Source organism: Piliocolobus tephrosceles, chromosome 9 (assembly GCF_002776525.5).
Source record: "Piliocolobus tephrosceles isolate RC106 chromosome 9, ASM277652v3, whole genome shotgun sequence".
Lineage (NCBI taxonomy): Eukaryota > Metazoa > Chordata > Mammalia > Primates > Cercopithecidae > Piliocolobus > Piliocolobus tephrosceles.
In genome coordinates, this window is record NC_045442.1 from 98,581,397 (window position 1) to 98,601,457 (window position 20,061).

General features: G+C 40.1%; 1 protein-coding gene and 1 pseudogene across 1 annotated transcript in view; one reads left to right on the forward strand and one right to left on the reverse strand.

The window, feature by feature from the left end:
• ITGB1 (integrin subunit beta 1) overlaps nt 1-20,061 on the forward strand; it is a 58,724-nt gene that overhangs the window by 12,988 nt on the left and 25,675 nt on the right. Inside the window, exons 2-5 of the mRNA XM_023218147.2 lie at nt 10,471-10,537; nt 13,385-13,470; nt 15,931-16,153; nt 17,675-17,845. Of these exons, the coding sequence (XP_023073915.1) occupies nt 10,471-10,537; nt 13,385-13,470; nt 15,931-16,153; nt 17,675-17,845 (547 nt within the window). The remainder of the gene's footprint in view (nt 1-10,470; nt 10,538-13,384; nt 13,471-15,930; nt 16,154-17,674; nt 17,846-20,061) is intronic.
• LOC111546689 lies at nt 1,047-4,234 on the reverse strand (annotated as a pseudogene).

Below are 20,061 nucleotides of genomic sequence, written 5' to 3' on the forward strand. Positions count from 1 at the left end.
TGGAACTTTTTAAAACTTTTCCAAAAAATATGGACATTTTATCAACCACTTACTCTTAATGAACAAAAAGTTAGATTACTACCAATTGTTCTTTTAATTTTGCTCTAATGTGTTTTAAAAGTTTAGAAATCTCTGATGGTTTTGCAGGTAACTGGATAAAACACGCTAGATGATTTCAAAAGATTAATCTTAGGTTCTGACTCGTTTGGCACATCCTTAGTATCCAGAATAAAATCAGTAGAAATAAAAGTAATATAACTTTCAAAGAATTCATACATACTGGAAGTCTTAGGAAAAGCAGTTTTTTTGTTTGTTTGTTTGTTTTTTGAGACTGAGTCTCGCTCTGTCACCCAGGCTGGAGTGCAGTGGCTCTATCTTGGCTCACTGCAAGCTCCGCCTCCCGGGTTCACGCCATTCTCCTGCCTCAGCCTCCAGAGTAGCTGGGACTACAGGCGCCCGCCACCGCGCCCGGCTAATTTTTTGTATTTTTAGTAGAGATGGGGTTTCACCGTGGTCTCCATCTCCTGACCTTGTGATCCGCCCGCCTCGGCCTCCCAAAGTGCTGGGATTATAAGCGTGAGCCACTGCGCCCGGCCAGGAAAAGCAGTTTTTAAATGCAAGGACTGGGAGGTTGGCTCATCTTACTAGTTACACGCATTTCTCCTCATGAAGTAATGGCAGCTTTCTGGCTTCTTTGTGGAACTTTAGTTTGTAGAAGAGCTTGGTAATATTCCAGGACTGGCCGGGCGCGGTGGCTCAAGCCTGTAATCCCAGCACTTTGGGAGGCCGAGACGGGCGGATCACGAGGTCAGGAGATCGAGACCATCCTGGCTAACACGGTGAAACCCCGTCTCTACTAAAAATACAAAAACTAGCCGGGCGAGGTGGCGGGCGCCTGTAGTCCCAGCTACTCGGGAGGCTGAGGCAGGAGAATGGCGTAAACCCGGGAGGCGGAGCTTGCAGTGAGCTGAGATCCGGCCACTGCACTCCAGCCTGGGTGACAGAGCGAGACTCCGCCTCAAAAAAAAAAAAAAAAAAAAAAAATATTCCAGGACTGGCTTTGTTTGGGCCTCATAAGCCTTTAGTCTTTTGATAACCGTCTCCGGTTTATCATCCTCACGCTGAATGAGAGGATCGCCAGTCACATCATCAGTGCCCACGGTTTTGGGAAGGTTGAATTCAATGTTGTAGACTCGGCCACTGGCAGGATGAATCTAGTGAGCAGTAAGGCATTGTTTAATGACCTCAAAGGGCACATTCGGGCTAATCACTGTGTCTGAGAAGCTCTATCTAGGGCTTCTGCCTGTGGAAGTGCCCTTGGAAAACCTTCCAACAGCTAGCTGTACTAGGTGAGATTTTTCAGCTCATATAGGGCCAGCCGAGTCATGACATCATCTGGGATGAGTTTCGTTTGGTCAGTGAAAGTGTTAGCCAACACATCAATTTCTGTGCCCCGCAGCATGCTGTCCCGGAGCAGGTCTCCACTGGAGAGGTGCTTCACAGTGTTTGGTGACGTGTGACAACTAGTGCTGTTGCCTGAGCCCAGGGACCCTATGATCACGGCTGCTGCCACGTGGACGCCCCCTTACAGACCAAGGCCCACACCGCGCCCGCACAAGGGCTTTGGCCCAGCCTTGGAGCTTACCTGCTCTGCAGCCCAGGCCCAGCCGGCTGGCAGCAGTGCTAGTGAGTGGGGACTGTGGCTCCCAGGCCTTCCCTGAACTCTGGTCTAGCAGTTTTCTTATCTCTCAACTTTAGTGGCCATTGGCCACTGTACTGGAAACCTCGTGTGTCTTTCATCCTCTTGGCTTCCGCTCTGATTCCAGCTGGTGCTGCTGGGAACAGTCTGTGGTCACTCCTGGCTGACTGCATGCTGCCTCAGGTGCCTCTCTTTTGCTTAACCCTGTAACTCCTCTAACCGGCTTTGTTGTCTGTTCCTTGTCTGTTCCCTCTTGTCTGTCCCTGGGCACGTGCACTGTAGTTCTTAGAAGTATTAGGGGAGTTAATGCCCCTTGAGGCAACCTTTTACCTGTGCAACTGGAGTTGATACATTTCCCTGTTGACTTTCATTGGACAGACTTTCTAAGTACTTCTCAAAGTTTTCCACAAGGTCAAGTCTCCAGGCACTCAGTATGTTAAAGATAGTATCTTTGTATTGGCTTTTTCTCTTTTTCTTGGTTCACTGTGTTCAAAGTGTCTCTCTCTTTTCCTGGGGTCACCTTCCAGTAAACTGCCTGCACGCCAGTTCTGGTCCCAGGCTCTGCTTTGGACAGAACCCTAGCTAAAACAGTGACCTAGTACTGTATTTTTAATACAGGCTTCCCCCCTCCTCTCAAGACTGCCTGTCTCTGAAATTGTAAATTCTTAATTGTCTTAGGTTCCAGCTCTTTTCACTTCCTTGTTTCCGTGGTCCCCTCTCCTCTCACCTCCCTGGTGTGATGTCTGGTCTTTTGACTTTTTCCTCTTATTTGTTAACTTTTTGTTAGCACTGTGCCTTCTTTGCCCCCCACCCCCACCTTTCTTCTTGCACCTGCCCTGCAAACCAGGAAGTAAATTTAGTGATTCCAAATTGGAGTCTGAGGGACCATGGGAGGTATTCTCAGAGATTTGGGCATTTCTACAAGAATTGAAAACAAATTGTACTTTCATGTTAATAATAAACATTTAGTTTATCTGGTTGACCATCTTATAACCCAGTAATATAACTTCAGCGTCTATGTTTGTACTTGGAAGTTAATTTTAGTTTCATAATGTATAAGAGCCATGAGCATGAGACATTTTATATCTATCTTTAAGTTGGCTTATATACTTAAAGTAATTGAAAATTTAAATTGTCATTTGGGTATCTATAGTAACACTTTTCTGTTTAGAGAAGTTCTGCACATTAAGTAATTCTGAGACATTCTTCTGAGTAATGTCAGAGAAAAATGTCACACAATTCAGTAGAGTTGAGCAAATATATTTTTACTTTTTAAAATTTTTTGAGACAGGGTCTCACTCACATTACCCAGCCTGGAGTTCAGTGGTGTGATCATAGCTTACTGCAGCTTCTACTCTGGGACTCATGGCCCTCTCCCCTGGCCCCCACCCCCACCAAGTTTTGCTGTGTTGCCCAGGCTAATTTATTTTCTTACAGAGCCAGGATCTCTAGCTAGGCATGGTGGCTCATACCTGTAGTCCCAGTTACTTGGGAGGCTGAGGTGGGAGGATTGCCTGAGCCCAGGAGGTTGAGGCTGCAGTGAGATGTGATCATACCACACCACTGCATTGCAGCAAGATCCTGTCTCCAAAAAAAAAAAAGAGAGAGAGAGAGACAGGGTCTCGCTCTGTAACCCAGGCTAGTCTTGAACTCCTGCCTCAGGCAATCCTCTTACCTCAGCCCCTCAGAGTGCTGAGATTGCAGGCATGAGCCACCATGCCTAACAGCAGAGTTTTGAGCATAGACTTTGTGCCAAGTATTTCTAGTTGCGATAGCTATAAATAAGATACACCCAGGCCCTATTTTCTTGGAGCCTAGAATCCATCAGGGAAGACATGTTAGCAGATAGAAGTGAAATGAGTGTTACAAATATGCCTGTATAAATTAGGGTGTCCAATACCTGGTGGATCTCACCATTGCAGGCTCTCACTGTAATGCTATTGCGTTTTCCTAATTTTCTGCAACCCCTAAGCCCTACCTCTTTTCCTAGGAGTTGTTCTTTCTATTTCAGAAAAAAACAGCCATACATGAATGAACTCTGTTTGCTTTCTCACCTCCTGCTCTGCCTTAGAAGAAAGGCACCCATGTCTCTGTTTAGGGTGATCCATCCCCTTGGGCTCCAGATGCCATCCCTCTTTCCTCCAAGGAGGCCTGGCTTCATCACTTACCTTTTCTCTTTCTTGTGTCTTCACCTCTTCAAGTTTGCCCCCAGCTCTCCTTTCTTCGTAAGTATTCTTTTCCTCCCAGTCGCATCCATGTTCATAAGTTCAGTTAGCACCTAGGTTATGACAACTCTCATGTCTGTGTCTCTAACTCGACTTACCTCCTGAGATCCATACTCATGTTCTAGCTTCCCAATAGGCATCTTCCCTAGATTTCACAGTAAACCTCATTTTCTCCCCTAACTCCATTCTGCCTCCTATATCTTCTTTATTCAAAAGTGACGATTATTCTAAATTCCTTTCTTTACCCCATCCTTCCTTTGCAAGTAAACTTCAGATCCCTCATAGCTACCTTCTGATCATTGTTCGTCATCTTGTTTGTTGCTGTTATCTGAATTTGGACATTTGTCACCTCTCACTTGAACCTTTGCAGTAAATTCTGTATTTGTCTTCCAACTCCTGTCTTGCCCCCTATCCTTTTCTCCACTGAGTTTCTGCCATATATATGTAGACGTGTTACTAGCCTGCCCAAATTTTTTCAATTCCCCTCCTATTTATAGAATGGAATCCAAACTCTTTTAGCATGGATGGTATTTGGCTCTCTGTAACGTAGCTCCTCCTGCCTGCTTGGTCTTCGTTCCTGTTATTTCCAACTCATAATTTAAGTCTCAGAAATATTTCAAAATTCCTTTTGGCCTTTTTGATATTTTAAGATTTTAATATAATATTATTTATACTTACAATAGAAAATTATAATGAGAAAATAATCACTCATTCCACCAAGCTATAGCTACAAAAACATACATTTTTCTAGTCTTTTTTTCTATAAAAAGAGAAAAAGTGAGACAGTTCCAATTTGGGGTTGCAGGGAGCTGCCCAAATGCATATGCTTAGAAATAAGATTAGGAAGGAGTTTCGCCTTGGGACTGCATGGCTTTGCGTGTGCAGACCTTTTGCCTGGAATATCTTCTCTTCACTTTTCTCCACACCCGTCTCCTGTGTGCCTTCAAGTCTAACTTAAACACTGCCATGTCCCTGACGCCTCTGAACTTGTCCAGGCAAATTTCAATGTCCTCAGTGCACTGCGCCCCTGTTTATCACTGAAACCATCATATCATAATAATTTGTATTTTTGTCCTTGAACTGAAAGTTCCTTGAAACAGTGACCCTTGTATTTCCTGATATGGCTCAAAACCTGACACAGCTGCCTGAAGAGGAACCTCCAGAAAGGCAGGGGGAAACCAGTAGAGTTCAAGGGAGTAGAGTATGTTAAAGCATGGTGAATAGTCTTACATGTTGCTTTGTATAAATTCTTTGGTAGTGAACCGATACACTTCTTCAAGTGCATATTGTAGTGAGTCAAAAAATGTATGAATGAATGAATGATGAACGAATGAATGCAGAGAGTAAAGTAAGGCCTGGAAAGAGTTCTTTTGCAAGAGTAGTTTCACATATATGGTTGAGCATGGACATCAGTTATACAGTTATGTGCCACATAATGATGTTTTTGGTCAATGATGGACCACATACACGACGGTGGTCCTATAAGATTATGACAAAGCTGAAAAACACCTCTTGCTAGTAATGTAGTGTCATAGTACAACACATTTCTCACATGTTTGTGGTGATGCCGGTGTAAACAAATCGACTGTGCTGCCAGTCATGTAAAAGTATAGCATTTAAATTACAGTGCATAATACTTGATAATAAACAACTGTATTACTGCTTTATATATTTACTGCACTGTATTGTTTTTTTGTTGTTGTTGTTGTTGTTTTTTTTTTTTGAGATGGAGTCTAGCTCTGTCGCCAGGCTGGAGTGCAGTGGCACAATCTTGGCTCACTGTAACGTCTGTCTCCTGGGTTCAAGTGATCCTCCTGCCTCAGCCTCCTGAGTAGCTGAGACTACAGGTGTGCGCCACCACACCCAGCTAGTTTTTGTATTTTTTGTAGAGATGGGGTTTCACCACATTGGCCAGAATGGTCTCGATATCTTGACCTTGTGATCTGCCCATCTTGGCCTCCCAAAGTGCTGGGATTACAGGCATGAGCCGCCACCACCAGCCTGTTGTTATTTGAGAGAGTATTTCTCCTTATAAAAAAAAAGTTAAAACAGCCTCAGGCAGGTCCAGGTTCTTCAGGAAGTGGTCCCGAAGAAGGAGATCTTTTAGTAGATGACAGCTCCATGTGTCATTGGAGACAGGATATGTAGGTGCAGGACAGCGACATTGATGATCCTGACCCAGGCCGCTGTGCAGGCCTATGCTAATGTATGTTTGTGTCCATAGTACCGTGTGTGTTTGTGTCCACAGTACCGTGTGTGGTAATGTCAGTGATATCCTGTTCAGTGAGTGTTTTGTGCAGTGTACTTACTTGCCCCACTCACTCACTTACCCACCCAGCCACCCACCCAGAGCAGCTTCCAGTCCTGCAAGCTGTATTAATGGTAATAGTGGTGTATCAATTTTAAAATCTTTTGTACCATACTTTTGCTGTAGTTTTTCTATGTCTGAGTGTGGATACACACATGCTTACTGCAGCATTCTAGTTGCCTGCAGTATTCAGGACAGTTGTGTGCTGGACAGGTGTGTAGCCCAGGGGCAATAGGCTGTACCGTAGAGCCTGGTAGTGTAGGAGGCCACAGCATCTCGGTTTGTGTAAGTGCACTCTGGTGGTTGCACAAAGATGAACTTGCCTTCGCATTTCTCAGAGCTCTTTCTTCGTTAAGTGACACGTGAAGGTACTGGCTTGAGGAGAGGGAAGGTAGGTAGGAAATGGAGACCAGTGTAGACAACTGTTTCTAGGTCTTTGACCGTGAAGAGGAGACACGCATTAGAATTAGGACAGCATCTGAAAGGCATCTTTCCCTGTTATCCCCTCATACTCTGTTTTATATGGAATGCCATTGGGAGGAAACCCCTTTGGGTCCTTTTCTCAGCATAAGAATCACCTGGAGTCCAGGCCCCATGCTCAGAGATTGTGGATTTTAGGCCTAGGGTGGGCATCCAGGTAAACCCAATGCAGTTGTTCCCTAGGCCCACTTAGAAAAGTGCTGTCCTGGGGGCTTTGTGGCATAGGACTTGGGTGCCTGTTCCTTCCCCTTCCACGCACACGTGCGGGGGGCACCCACTACTGGTAGAAGGGAAGATGAGCAGCGTTGAGAGACCAGCAGCGCTGAGAGCGAGGCTCCCTGGCCTTCTGCCTCTCCTTTCCTGTCCAGGTCTCTGTGGCTTGCCTCCCTCAGGCCACTTCTAACTGTGATCTCCTCTCTACCTCCTGGTCCTGTAGGTCTTCTGGGTTCTTAATGGGCCTCATCCTCTAGCCTTTTCCTTTCCTTGAGAGAAAGTCTGGCCTTTTACAGACATCACTAGCCAATGGCAGTGCCTCTCTATTTCTTGCCAGTGCCCGGCCAGTCGCAGGATCGTTGACATCTGTCCTTAAACTGTTTCCAGCTGCTGGCCTTGTTCTCTCAGCTGTTCTTTAACACTGAAGCCTTTTTTTTGCCTGCTTCTGGATTTGGAGCTCTTCTGGAGGTATGAGGGTTTCAGATCGTTGATTTTTGCCTTGTCAAGGTTTATAGAAGGAAAAGGACAGTGACATTTAAAGTAGTGTGGCTTTGAATATTAGGAATCATTTTCTGTTACCTAATAACTTCATCTTAGTGGTGATTGTCTGAATTGTATGATATGTTGACAGATTTCTCAAAGCAGTCTCTAGCGATCCATTAAACAGCCTGAGTTGTATCCTGAAGAAACATGTATCTGTCCATATATGGAACAAATAGTTGTTCCATTCCCTTTGTATGGAAACTGCCTGCATGCTTCATTCATCACAGTAATGCATTTCCTCAGGAACTTTTAATGTTCCAGGTGTCTGTTGTCATAGCTTTGGAATCATTGATAACATTATTTGACTTGCTTATAATTATAGTCTCATGGATTTATTACACATTAAACCTTTTAGGCAGGCCTTGGAAGATGAATTTGTTAGGCATTTCACACTTCTGTGACACTCAGATTTTGGTGGTCTCTTGGATACAGTCACAAGTAATACGTAAGCAAAACTGCATGCTCAGGCATAACAACCTGCTGGGCTGAGCACAATTGCAGAAGTGGATGACTTTTCACATTACTCTTAACTCTTTTCTCTCGGGTGCTCAGAGCACAACTTAAAGCATTCTGTCTGAGCTAGGGGAATAGCATCCTGGAATGTAAGCCCTTGAAGATGGAGGTCTGTAAAAGAAATATTCAGTGTTAACTTGGAATTCAGTGAATTTTTTTTCATATTAAAGGAAATTTATGAAGAGAAAGAACTGCACAGTTAAACTGTGCTACAGTTGTTTTCATTTAAGAAAGTAGAAAGAAGACAGTTTAAAAAACAAACGACCCTCATTTTTTTAATATTGTGCATGTAACTCTTTATCTTCAGATTATATGAAACTATTAGTGTTTTTTTTTATATTCCTCGCATCTTTTTTTCTTCTGCCTTGAGAAAGTCAGGTTCTTCTCATCTTATTGTGTACTTTACATCCAAAATTATTTTGTAACTCTTTTTTTTTTTTTTTTTTTTTTGAGACAGAGTCTTGCTCTTTCGCCAGGCTAGAGTACAGTGGCGCGATCTCAGCTCACTGCAACCTCTGCCTCCTGGGTCCAAGCGATTCTCCTGCCTCAGCCTCCCGAGAAGCTGGGATTACAGGAATGTGCCACCACGCCCAGCTAATTTTTGCATATTTAATAGAGACGGGGTTTCACTATGTTGGCCAAGATGGACCTCGTGATCCACCCGCCTTGGCCTCCTAAAGTGCTGGGATTGCAGACATGAGCCACTGCACCTGGCCCTCTATAACTCTAAATGTTGCTACATTTTATTATTGTAATGACTAATAGTCCATAAACTTGATGCAGTTAGATTTTCCTGTTATTGGATATAGGATATTTACATTTTTGCTCTTGTGAATATACTGGAGTACTATACTGAATGTGTATGTGTGTATCACCTTTTATGTATTTAATTATTTCCTTGGGGTAAATTCTGAGTAACTGGATTATTAGAGGGTAGAAATTTTTTTATGGTTTTTGACATAAATTGTCAAATTATTTCCCAAAAAGTTGTATCAGTTCACAGAGCTAGCAGTTGGTTTCTCGCAGCCATCTGCTATAGGTTTGTTGAGTTAAAAAACTTTCCATGTTTGCTAGTTCATCTTATGTTGCTTTAATTTACGTTTTTCAATAATGATTGAACCTAAACTTTTTTTTTGTATAAATTTGCCTTTTTGAGTATTTCTTCTTGTGAAGGGACCGAAGCTTATATATAATTATTAGAGTGGCTACTAGTCCAAGAGCAGTAAGTAGTTAAGGGATGAAGTGAGCAACCAGTGGCTATAGCCGTCTTTGACCAATCAAAGATATAGATTCATATCATCGTGAAAGCTTTGATTCCGAGAAAATAGTTTTATACACACACACACACACACACACACACCCCTAATGGTAGGAGATTGGGGTAGTTGTATTTAATATATAGAATATTACCTAATTTTTTTGTTAGAGGTTCTAGAAGACGAGACTTTTTCAGTTTGTCTTATGCCGTCCTTTTTTTGATGGGGGAGAGGTGGGGGTTCTGGACACTCTAGGAAGTTAAAACTGAATATTTTAATTGCATGCATAGAAGTTGATTTTCTCTTCTTTTCTTTTCTGTCTTTTTCTTTCTCTTTTTCTTTTTCTTTTTTTTTTTTTTTTTTTGAGATGGAGTCCTGCTCTCACCCAGGCTGGAGTGCAGTGGCATGATTTTGGCTCACTGAAACCTTTGTCTCCCAGGTTCAAGTGATTCTCCTGCCTCAGCCTCCCGAGTAGCTGGGACTGCAGGCACCCACCACCAGGCCTGGCTAATTTTTAGTAGAGCGGGGGTTTCTCCATGTTGGCCGGGTTGGTCTCAAACTCCTGACCTCAGGTGATCTGCCTGCCTCAGCCTCCCAAAGTGCCAGGATTCCAGGTGTGAGCCACCACTCCTGGCAGAAGTTGATTTTCTTAAAAAAGAGAGATAATAGGAAAACAAGCACAAAAATCTATTTGGAGCCTTATACAGGATGTTGGCCTTAGCCTGAGGAGAAATAAAAACTGGTGAAGCGCATTGTTAGCAGGGGGATGACTTGATCAGGTTTTTGAAAACGAATGTTCAGCATTGAGGTAACTGAGGCATCTGGATATGGCGGTCTGGGCCCCTGGGAGTTGCAGGAGATAAAGGAGATAGAGATTCCGTGAACTGAGTACTGTTGGTAGCTTTTATGGTGTTGAGGGATACCTAACACTGATTTTTTTTTTTGAGCCCTGTTAAATAAATGTTAAAATATATTCGGTTTGCTTTAGGAAAGGCACGAATGGATTCTGGGGCTCTGGTATGGAAGCTATTTTCGCAGTGTAGGTGCAAGGTGAGGGAACCAGCTAGGGAGGGGAGATGGGCGAGGGTCTGTGGAGAGGGGCTGGAGTGAAATGGTTTGAGAGACACCACGTTTATAAAAGCAATAGAAGGTACAGTGGGAGAATACTTTCTATTTAATGCATTTTTCATTTTATTTCTTTCTAATTAATACAAGGCACATTTTACATTTCAGATGAATTTACAACTGATTTTCTGGATTGGACTGATCAGTTCAATTTGCTGTGTGTTTGGTCAAACAGGTAAAAACAAAAAGTTTTCTTAGTTGTCCTTTCATTTCTGTATCTTGTATTGCTCTTTGACCAGTTAGGTTCATGTGAGAACCTAAGTCGTAATCATGCTGCTCCTTCTGGAAGCCCTGCAGTTATCCCTCTCACTCAGAGAAAGGTCAAGATCCTTCATGGTCAGGCTCCCCTCACCCCTGCCACCGGGATGATGGGAAGCAGGTTGGCTGGTGAAGTTCTAAAATGATAGGGATTGGGCACACTGCAGGAAGATCTTCTGAGAACACGGGAGTGTGTAAGTGAACAGAAGGCAAAGGCAAGTAGTATATTTAGAAGCAAATGAAGTAGATGTGTAGAATGGAGGATTATGAACTATCCATTATTATCTACAAAGACTTTCTAGAAGACATTCTCACTCTTTGATAAAGAAGTCTTGCAAAATGTTGGCATCATCTAGGAGAGCAGTGAAAATAAAGCTGAAAATGTATTTAACACTTCTATAAAGATGTGGCTCCACATCTGGAATAATGGATATCCAGTTCTGTCCTCTAAGTCTTGAAAAACTACACTGCATAGAGCAGTTTGGTATCAGGATTGGAAGGTAGTAAAAATGAAGCAGGAGACCGTAAAAGTATTGATACATTTAAAGTACTTAAAATCAACAGTAGCAAAAAAATTCTATGTCAGAACGCTGTAAACAAGATGAGAAACTAAACAAAGGTTCGACTTCATTAATATGTGTAGAAATCCAGTAAAAACTGAGGAACATAAAAAAATTTGCAAAAGACATAACAAAATTATAAAAGACATGGTTAGTAAAAATATGAAACAAGGTAAAACCTGAAATTGGTAGGCTTGACCACTGAATTGATATTCTATTTTACACTTATTAAATGAGCAATAGTTTTTCAATATTAAGCGCTTTGTTTTCTTGGGAATGTGATAAAATGGTATTTGTACACTGCCATTTTGTGGGAGCTTATGTTAGTAGTGTTGCCCTATAGTATCCATGGGGAATTGGTTCTAGGACCTCCTTTAGATAACAAAACCCACAAATGCTCATTGACCCTGATATAAAATGGCATGATATTTGCATATAACCTACACATATCCTCCTGTATACTTTAAATCTTCTCCAGATTACCTATAATACCTAATATAATGTAAATACTATGTAAATAGCTTTTATACTGTATTGTTTAGGGAATAAAACATTTTTGATCTGTGGTTGCTTGAATCCACTGATTTGGAAACCACAGATACAGAGGGTCAACTGCATATTACTTTTGGGTAGAAATTAAGTGTGTATAAAGAATTTTAGAAGTGTTAATATACTTTTCAACTTAGTAGTTATTCTTTTGGGATTTGTGAAAAGGAAATAGATGGGTACTAAGGTTTATAGATAAGACTGGTCATCAGCATGTGTATATGTGTGTAGTACAGTATGTGTATATGTGTACTTGGGGTATTTATGTGTTCATGTGAGCAAGCATGTGTGAACTGTGCACACATACATTTGGAAACAATCTAAATTTATCCAGCATTAAATAGAGTACACTCATATTGAAATATTACATAATCATTAAAAGCTTTTTAATTCTTTTAAAAAAGAATTTGTAATAAGAATAAAGCACTTAGGATAAGGTATAAAAACAGTATACAAAACTGTACAACTGTATATATAAAGTGTATCCTCTGTTTCATGTAAATAATACATCTATTAATATATATATATGCTTGCTTCCCCTTGCTATTTATCTGCATAGGAAAAAGACTGGAAAGAAATAGGCAAAAATGTTAGCAACAGTCCTCTCTTAGTTAACAGATTCAGTGAGTTTTAGTTTTTTCTTTATGCTGTTATGTGTTTCCCAGATTTTCTGTAAGAAGCATATGCTGGGTTTATAATCAGAAAAGATACGTTGGAGACAGTCTGTATTAGTGCTTACCATGTAGAAGGCATACTCTTCCTTAGGTGGATGCAAAGAAACCTAAAACATACTTTGAACATAGGGCCTGAGAAATTCTGGGATTATGGATTAGATGAATATGGACTTTTCAGTTATTTAACATACTGAAAGCAAAGGGAAAGCCGTGAAGATTCTTGTGGGTATGGTAGTATGAGTTAAATAAAGAAATAATACTTTACCCAGTTGTAAGAAAACTCATTTATGACAATCAAGAATGATAAATTCTGAATTATGCCTTTGAAAAAAAGAATGTTGACTTCAATATAGAAGACAAGGAAGATAACTTATGTTTCTCTGTGGCTTTCAGTGTCAAGGTGATCAAAAATCATGGTCTTAAATTTCGCATTGTTCTCACTGGTTTGTGGGAGCTAAAAATTAAAACAATTGAACTCATGAAGATAGTAGAAGGATGGTTACCAGAGGCTGGGAAGGGTAGTGAGAGGATGGGGAAGTCTGGAGTGTTACTGGTTATAAAAAAAATAGAAAGAATGAGTGACCTAGTATTTGGTAGCACAACAGGGTGACTGTAGTCAATAATAATATAGTTGTATATTTTAAAGTAACTAAAAGAGTATAATTGGATTCTTTGTAACACAAAGGATAAAGCCCTGAGAGGATGAACACCCCATTTACCATTATATGACTGTTATGCATTGTATGCCTGTATCAAAATATCTCATGTACCCCATACATGTATACACCTACTATTTACCCACAAAAATTAAAAATTAAATTTAAAAAACCCTGCAGTCTTTGGGGAAGGTCTAGTTTAGATGGTAACTACGTCATAGTATTTATATTTAACATATATATTGCATTGTCATTGTGATTTTGATTTTTCATTATTTTCTCTCTGACACTTTACATAACATGTTCTGTTCTTTCTTCTTTCTGACAGATGAAAATAGATGTTTAAAAGCAAATGCCAAATCATGTGGAGAATGTATACAAGCAGGGCCAAATTGTGGGTGGTGCACAAATTCAGTAAGTAAGGTTGCTCAAGTCCTTTCCATTTCTTCTCTGGTCATTTAGTGTGACTCAGTGCTGTATCCTTGGGAAGCACATTTTAATTTTTGTGTAAATCAATACTTATTGAATAACCTAATGGTCTGGAGCTATGTGGTTCAACACAGCAGCCATTAGGCATATGTGGCTATTGAGCACTTTCATACAGATTAGAATTGCTCTGAGTTTCAGAGATATACACGATTTCAAAGACTTAGTATTAAATAAATAATAATGGTGAAATGATAATTTTTGTATATTTAAAAATAATGTTATGCCTGTTAAAATTCATGTTCTCTTTTTCTTTTTCTAGTGTGGCTACTAAACAGTTTTAAAATACATATAATCATAGCTCATCTTTGTGGCACGTATTATATTTTTACTGGAGAACCTTCAAAAAATCCTAGTCATTTAGTTTGACTGTTTTAGATTTCCCCTCTTTTGGTGGGGAGGTATGAATTAACCTTCCTAATTATATTTGAGTTAAAACTACTAGAATTGATTTGCATCCTAATATAAGCTCATTGAGGTCAATTAGGGTTTGGATTTTATTCACTTTTGTCATCTCTGTGCTTTTGCTAATACGGTACCTTCCACAAAGCCTACTAAACGTTCAATGAGTCAATGAATGAATGAATGAATAAATCAAAAGAGGTGGTAAGGAGAATCATTTTGAGGTTGTATAATTTATTCACAGAATAAATAACTAATATCAGAAGGTCAAGGGGTTATTGATTGTGTTTTCATGCAGGCATTTGGGTCCAAATTTCAAGTGCCTGTATTTGTACGCCTAAGTGGTCAAGTGTCAGATATGTCGTATGGTTTGACCATATGAAAGAAAAAATGAGAGGTTTTGTTGTTTTTTTTTTTTTCAAAAATTTTCTAATGGTACTTTCAAAAAGTGGTAAGCTGGGATTACATTGGCAACAGTGGAGGAAATAAGGAGTGTTGTGAGTTTGTCTCAGGCAAGGCTTATGTAACTGAAGCTCTCAGTTTTCATATCTGAAAATGAGGCTGATCATGTCCGCTTTATCTATTGTTACAATAATTAGAATTGATGAACTTAAAGCGGTTTCACTTAAAAAGTTCTAAATAAGTGGTAGCTGCTATTATTGTTAACATATCCGTTTTATGGGGACTATAGTTTATCTGTAGTTGAGGATTATCTTGGCTTTTGAAATTTGGAGCATAATTCTTAAAATTTTAAAGGCTTTCTGAATATATTCAGTGAAATTTTATTTGGGTGTCATGATTGTAAAGTTTCCTGGATTGATTAGTATTTAGAAATGTGTAATTCACTAGGATCTTGCACTTTGGTAGGTAGTAGTTTAGGTTTAATAAATGAAAGTAGTGCAGCTTTGAATTATCTGATTTTGGTATTCCCCTCCAGTTGTTGATTACATAAATACTCTCATTAGTGTGATGTTTCTCTTAAAAATCCTTGTAAAAACCATTATATGTTCTTTAAATTTAAATATCTTCACTTACTATTACTTTATATAGCACCGTTAAATTGATGTTTGATAAATAAATACCATATATAATGTCACTGATCCCCCTCCCCATTTTCACATTTCTTGAAACACCTCTATTCACAGTCTTTATATAGATCTTTAACAGCAGTGTTTTTGAATTCACTAAGGTACTTTTCAGTTATCTGATTAAATTTGTATTTGTGTCTAAGTTGTTTGAGGTATAGCACATTTAAAATCTTTGTCATTACTAGAAATTTTACTGCTGCAAATACCCATTCACCGCCATTAGGATCTTTTTTTCCTTTTTTGAAATTTACCTGGCATTAGGACCTTTACCCTTGTCATATACTTACTATTTTGCTTTTTAAAAAATTTTAAAAAATGTGTTTACAGTAATAGCTAATACTTGCAGTTTTTTCAAATCTGTGAGAATACTTACTTAATCTGTGCTAAATTTCATGTTCTCCTTTTAAAAAATGCCATAATTAATTGAGATGATTTTAAGCTCATCTGTTTTCCCTAAACACTGGGTCGTTCAGCATATTGTGGTGGGGAGAGTGCCACATGAGAGGCTTTGTAAGGACTTTTCAAAGGGAAATTTTGGAGAAATGATCTGATACTTGGGTGTATGTATACATTATTAGTAGCCATTAACCATGCTCAATTAGTGATTTCACTAAAGAAATTGCTTTTGATTAGATACTCTGAATTACAAGATAGAGCATTTACTACGTACACTTGGGTCAGTTCTGGGAAAGGTATTACTTTCTTGGAAATGATTGTTTTTAAACAAGAACCCTTACCACAGTTTGGATGAAGGGAGCATTTTGTTGAAAAGCTAGAATTGAGGTACAGTAGATGTGATTTGATGTTTTGCAACTCAATTGCTTATTTGCTATCATTGTGTAAAAAGGTTTGACCATTACACTTTTCATTTATTACCTGTATTTTATATGTCATTTAGACATTTTTACAGGAAGGAATGCCCACTTCTGCACGATGTGATGATTTAGAAGCCTTAAAAAAGAAGGGTTGCCCTCCAGATGACATAGAAAATCCCAGAGGCTCCAAAGATATAAAGAAAAATAAAAATGTAACCAACCGTAGCAAAGGAACAGCAGAGAAGCTCAAGCCAGAGGATATTACTCAGATCCAACCACAGCAGTTGGTTTTGCGATTAAGATCAGGTATGGAATATGGAAGCCCAACTCTGTCAATACCTGTGTGTTTACTTGAGGCATTTGACACCAGCTTTATGCAAACTCTGACCATTTTCTGTTGAAGGCTCGTTTTTACGTGTGGACTGGCACTCAAAAATGTGGAATTGGTTAAATTTTAGAAAATTTTTGCACATGCAACAATTGTAAAACATATATACTTGGAATAATATTAAATGTTGCCTGATGTTCAAAGTAAATTTTGTTAAAGATTCAGAAAATATTAATTAGCTTTAGTGAGTTTTAAAAATGAAAGTGTTCATCCTCTGGTCTAATTATATAATATATTATAAAAGCAACAGTTTAACCTGTTCTTTTCCTTTGTATTTGTTTAGTATTATTAAACGGTGAAGGTTTTTGTAATTATGTCTGTCAGTCCCACATGTAAACATGAAGGAAAAGACAAGCCCTCTTTCTCCCTTTTCTGGTTTCCAGCCTTCTTGTCAGGAGAATGGTAGAGTGGCCCCGTCCCCTGACTTCCCTCCTGGCGTCCTTCCTCCCCTCCCGGCGCCCTCCCTCAACCTGCTCAGCCCTCTCCTCCTCGTCTTGCTCTAGCAAAGCTCCACCATCGCATTCAGCTTGCAGACCCAGGGGACCCTTGTCAGGGCTTTTTTTTTTAAAACCCTTCTGTACCAAGTAACACTTTGTACTTTTTGAAATGCTCTCCCCTTGATCAGTGATACTACTCCTCGGTTTTTCCTTGTGTCTCTTACCTTTGCCTTCCAGGCCTCTTTTTGTGTCTTTTTTCTTCCTCCCTTTTTGTAGTCCACCTGAATGTCAGTTTTCCTCTCATGGCTTTAAAACCCAACACAGACTTTTTTCTTGAGCTTCAAACCCATTTCTCCAACCTGCCTATTAGAAATTTTTATAGAGAAAACTACAAGTTAAAATTTTAATTACATTTTCATCCAAACCTTCTTTCTCCTGTATTTCCTAAGTAAATTACATTAACATCTCTTGCATCTCTCTCTTCTCCTCCTTCATCATCTCTCTCTGGGTTTGTTTTGTAGATTAGCTAGTCTCTTTGCCTCAGTAATTTATTTTTAAAGCTTTCTGCCAGGTTTTCTAAAATAAAAATTGGATCGTGTTATTCACTTGCAGGGAGTGGCATCCCATTACACACAGAATGGAGTTCACAACTTCAGTGTCTAAAAAGTTGTACCCTATCATGTGTTCTGCCTTCCTCTCCCCAGACTAATTTATGGTGTTTTGTTTGTTTTCTTCTCTTATAAACTGACTTTTTGTCTGTTTTGTCCACTGTGGATTGGGAATGTCTTTTTTTATCTTTGCATCCTGAAGGCCTGGTGTTTTAAGTATTTGTTGAATGAAATTGAATTCATACCCATTGAGTTACTTATGGAATTCCCAGGTTTTTGTAAAAATTATGACAGCATGTTTTATTTTATTGTGTTTACCATGTACATCACATTTATTTGGTTTTTCTCGTTTGCCAACAGGCAAGTTTCATTTTCTAATCTCTTGTCTAATTAGGGGAGCCACAGACATTTACATTAAAATTCAAGAGAGCTGAAGACTATCCCATTGACCTCTACTACCTTATGGACCTGTCTTACTCAATGAAAGACGATTTGGAGAATGTAAAAAGTCTTGGAACAGATCTGATGAATGAAATGAGGAGGATTACTTCCGACTTCAGAATTGGTAGGAATGTTAGAAACATTGATCATTTTCATTATAAAGTCTTGGCAATTCTCAAATGTTGTTTTATATTTTCTTCCTTTGTTGCTCACTACATACTTGTGAGATAAACAGGCCAGTTTTTTAGCCTTTTCTGAGTGGAAATTGATATTCCAGTCACACGTTTAATAATCTTTTCTGCCACCTTGTTCCTCTGTCACTGGATGCTACAGTTTAACACAGATTGTACCTCATAGATAATGACTTGCATGCTTGTTTTCACACTAACTTGATCATTTATCTTATGACTTATTTATTTTTATTTTTATTTTAAGAGTTTTGTTCTTGTTGCCCAGGCTGGAGTGCAATGGTGTGATCTCGGCTCACTGCAATCTCCGCCTCCCGGGTTCAAGTGATTCTCCTGCCGCAGCCTCCGGAGTAGCTGGGATTATAGGCGTCTGCCACCACGCCCAGCTAATTTTTTGTTACTTTAGTAGAGATGGGGTTTCACCATGTTGGCCAGGCTGGTCTCGAACTCCTGACCTCAGGTAATCCACCTGCCTTGGCCTCCCAGAGTTTTGGGATTACAGGCGAGAGCCCCCACACCTGGCCCTTAGGACTTATTTTATAAACATGTTTTGAGTACCCAGATTTTATCTAATTACTAGTTAGTATGGCTGCACCTGCCTGTACAGCCTGATCTCACCTTAGACCTGAATTTTTCATATGGTGATGATCTGTTTTCCAAACCTTATTTTTCCCATTTCATGCGTCCCCAGCTTAACCTCTTTTTTGCCTGCTTCTCTCCACTCCTGTTGCTGCAGAGGTTTAGCAACAGAATATTAGAAAGATTTGACAATCATGAGGCCTAAGAGCTGCCTTTCAAAAATTACCCCTATCTTAGTGGAAACTTTAAAAAAGAGCACTTGCTTAAAATGTTCTTTTATTCAGTAAGCATAATTCAAGGACCATAGCATTAGGGAGCTCCTACCAAATTAGTCTTTTTTAAAATGGCCAGAAGTCTAGAATATTTATTCATTTGTTCAGCATGCCATTATTGAGAGCTGGTGTGCCAAGAAAATGAATGTGAGTTATTTTTAAAGTAGGGAGGCAAAATAAAAAGATTGACTTAGGTCCATTTGACTTAGTCCATTTGCACTGCTTTAAGAAAATACTGTAAACTGAGTGGCTTATGAACAACAGAAATTTATTTCTCACAGCTCTGGAGGTGAGAAGTCCAAGATCAAGGCAGATTGAGCATCTGGTGAGGGCCCTCTTCTGGGTTCATAGATGATACCTTCTTGCCATGTACTCACATAGCAGCAGGGGACAGCAGCTCTCTGGGGTTTCTTTGATGAGGTCACTGTAGGAGTCTATTCTTACGTTGCTATAAAGAATTATCTGAGACTGGGTAATTTATAAAGAAAAGATATTTAATTGGTTTACAGTCCTGCAGGCTCTACAGGAAGCATGGCGCTAGCATCAGCAAGGCCTCTGGGGAGGCCTCAGCAAGCTTCCAATCATGGCAGAAGGCAAAGTGGGGAGCAGGCTTCTCACATGGTGGGAGCAGGAACAAGAGGTGGGGGGAGGTGCCACACAGTTTTAAATACCAGATTTCATGAGAACTCACTCGCTATGTCACTCACTATGTCTGACCATGGCTTGGTCAGAATAGCACCAAGCCATGAGGGATTGATCTGCCCCCTTGATCCAAATACCTCCCACCAGGCCGCACCTTCAACATTGGGGATCACATTTCAACATGAGACTTGGGTGGGGACAAATACCCAGACTGTGTCAGTCACTAATCCCATTCATGAGGGCTGTGCCTGAATGGACAGACATTCAGTCCGTAGTAACCAATATGTGGTAACATAGATGAATTTTTTTTTTTTTTTTTTTTTTTTTTTTTTTGAGACGGAGTCTCGCTCTGTCGGCCAGGCTGGAGTGCAGTGGCTGGATCTCAGCTCACTGCAAGCTCCGCCTCCCGGGTTCACACCATTCTCCTGCCTCAGCCTCCCGAGTAGCTGGGACTACAGGCGCCACCACCTCGCCCGGCTAGTTTTTTTGTATTTTTTTGGTAGAGACGGGGTTTTACCGTGTTAGCCAGGATGATCTTGATCTCCTGACCTCGTGATCCGCCCGTCTCGACCTCCCAAAGTGCTGGGATTACAGGCTTGAGCCACCGCGCCCGACCAGATGAATTTTTTAAAGAATGCAAATCTCCGTCTTTCCATCTA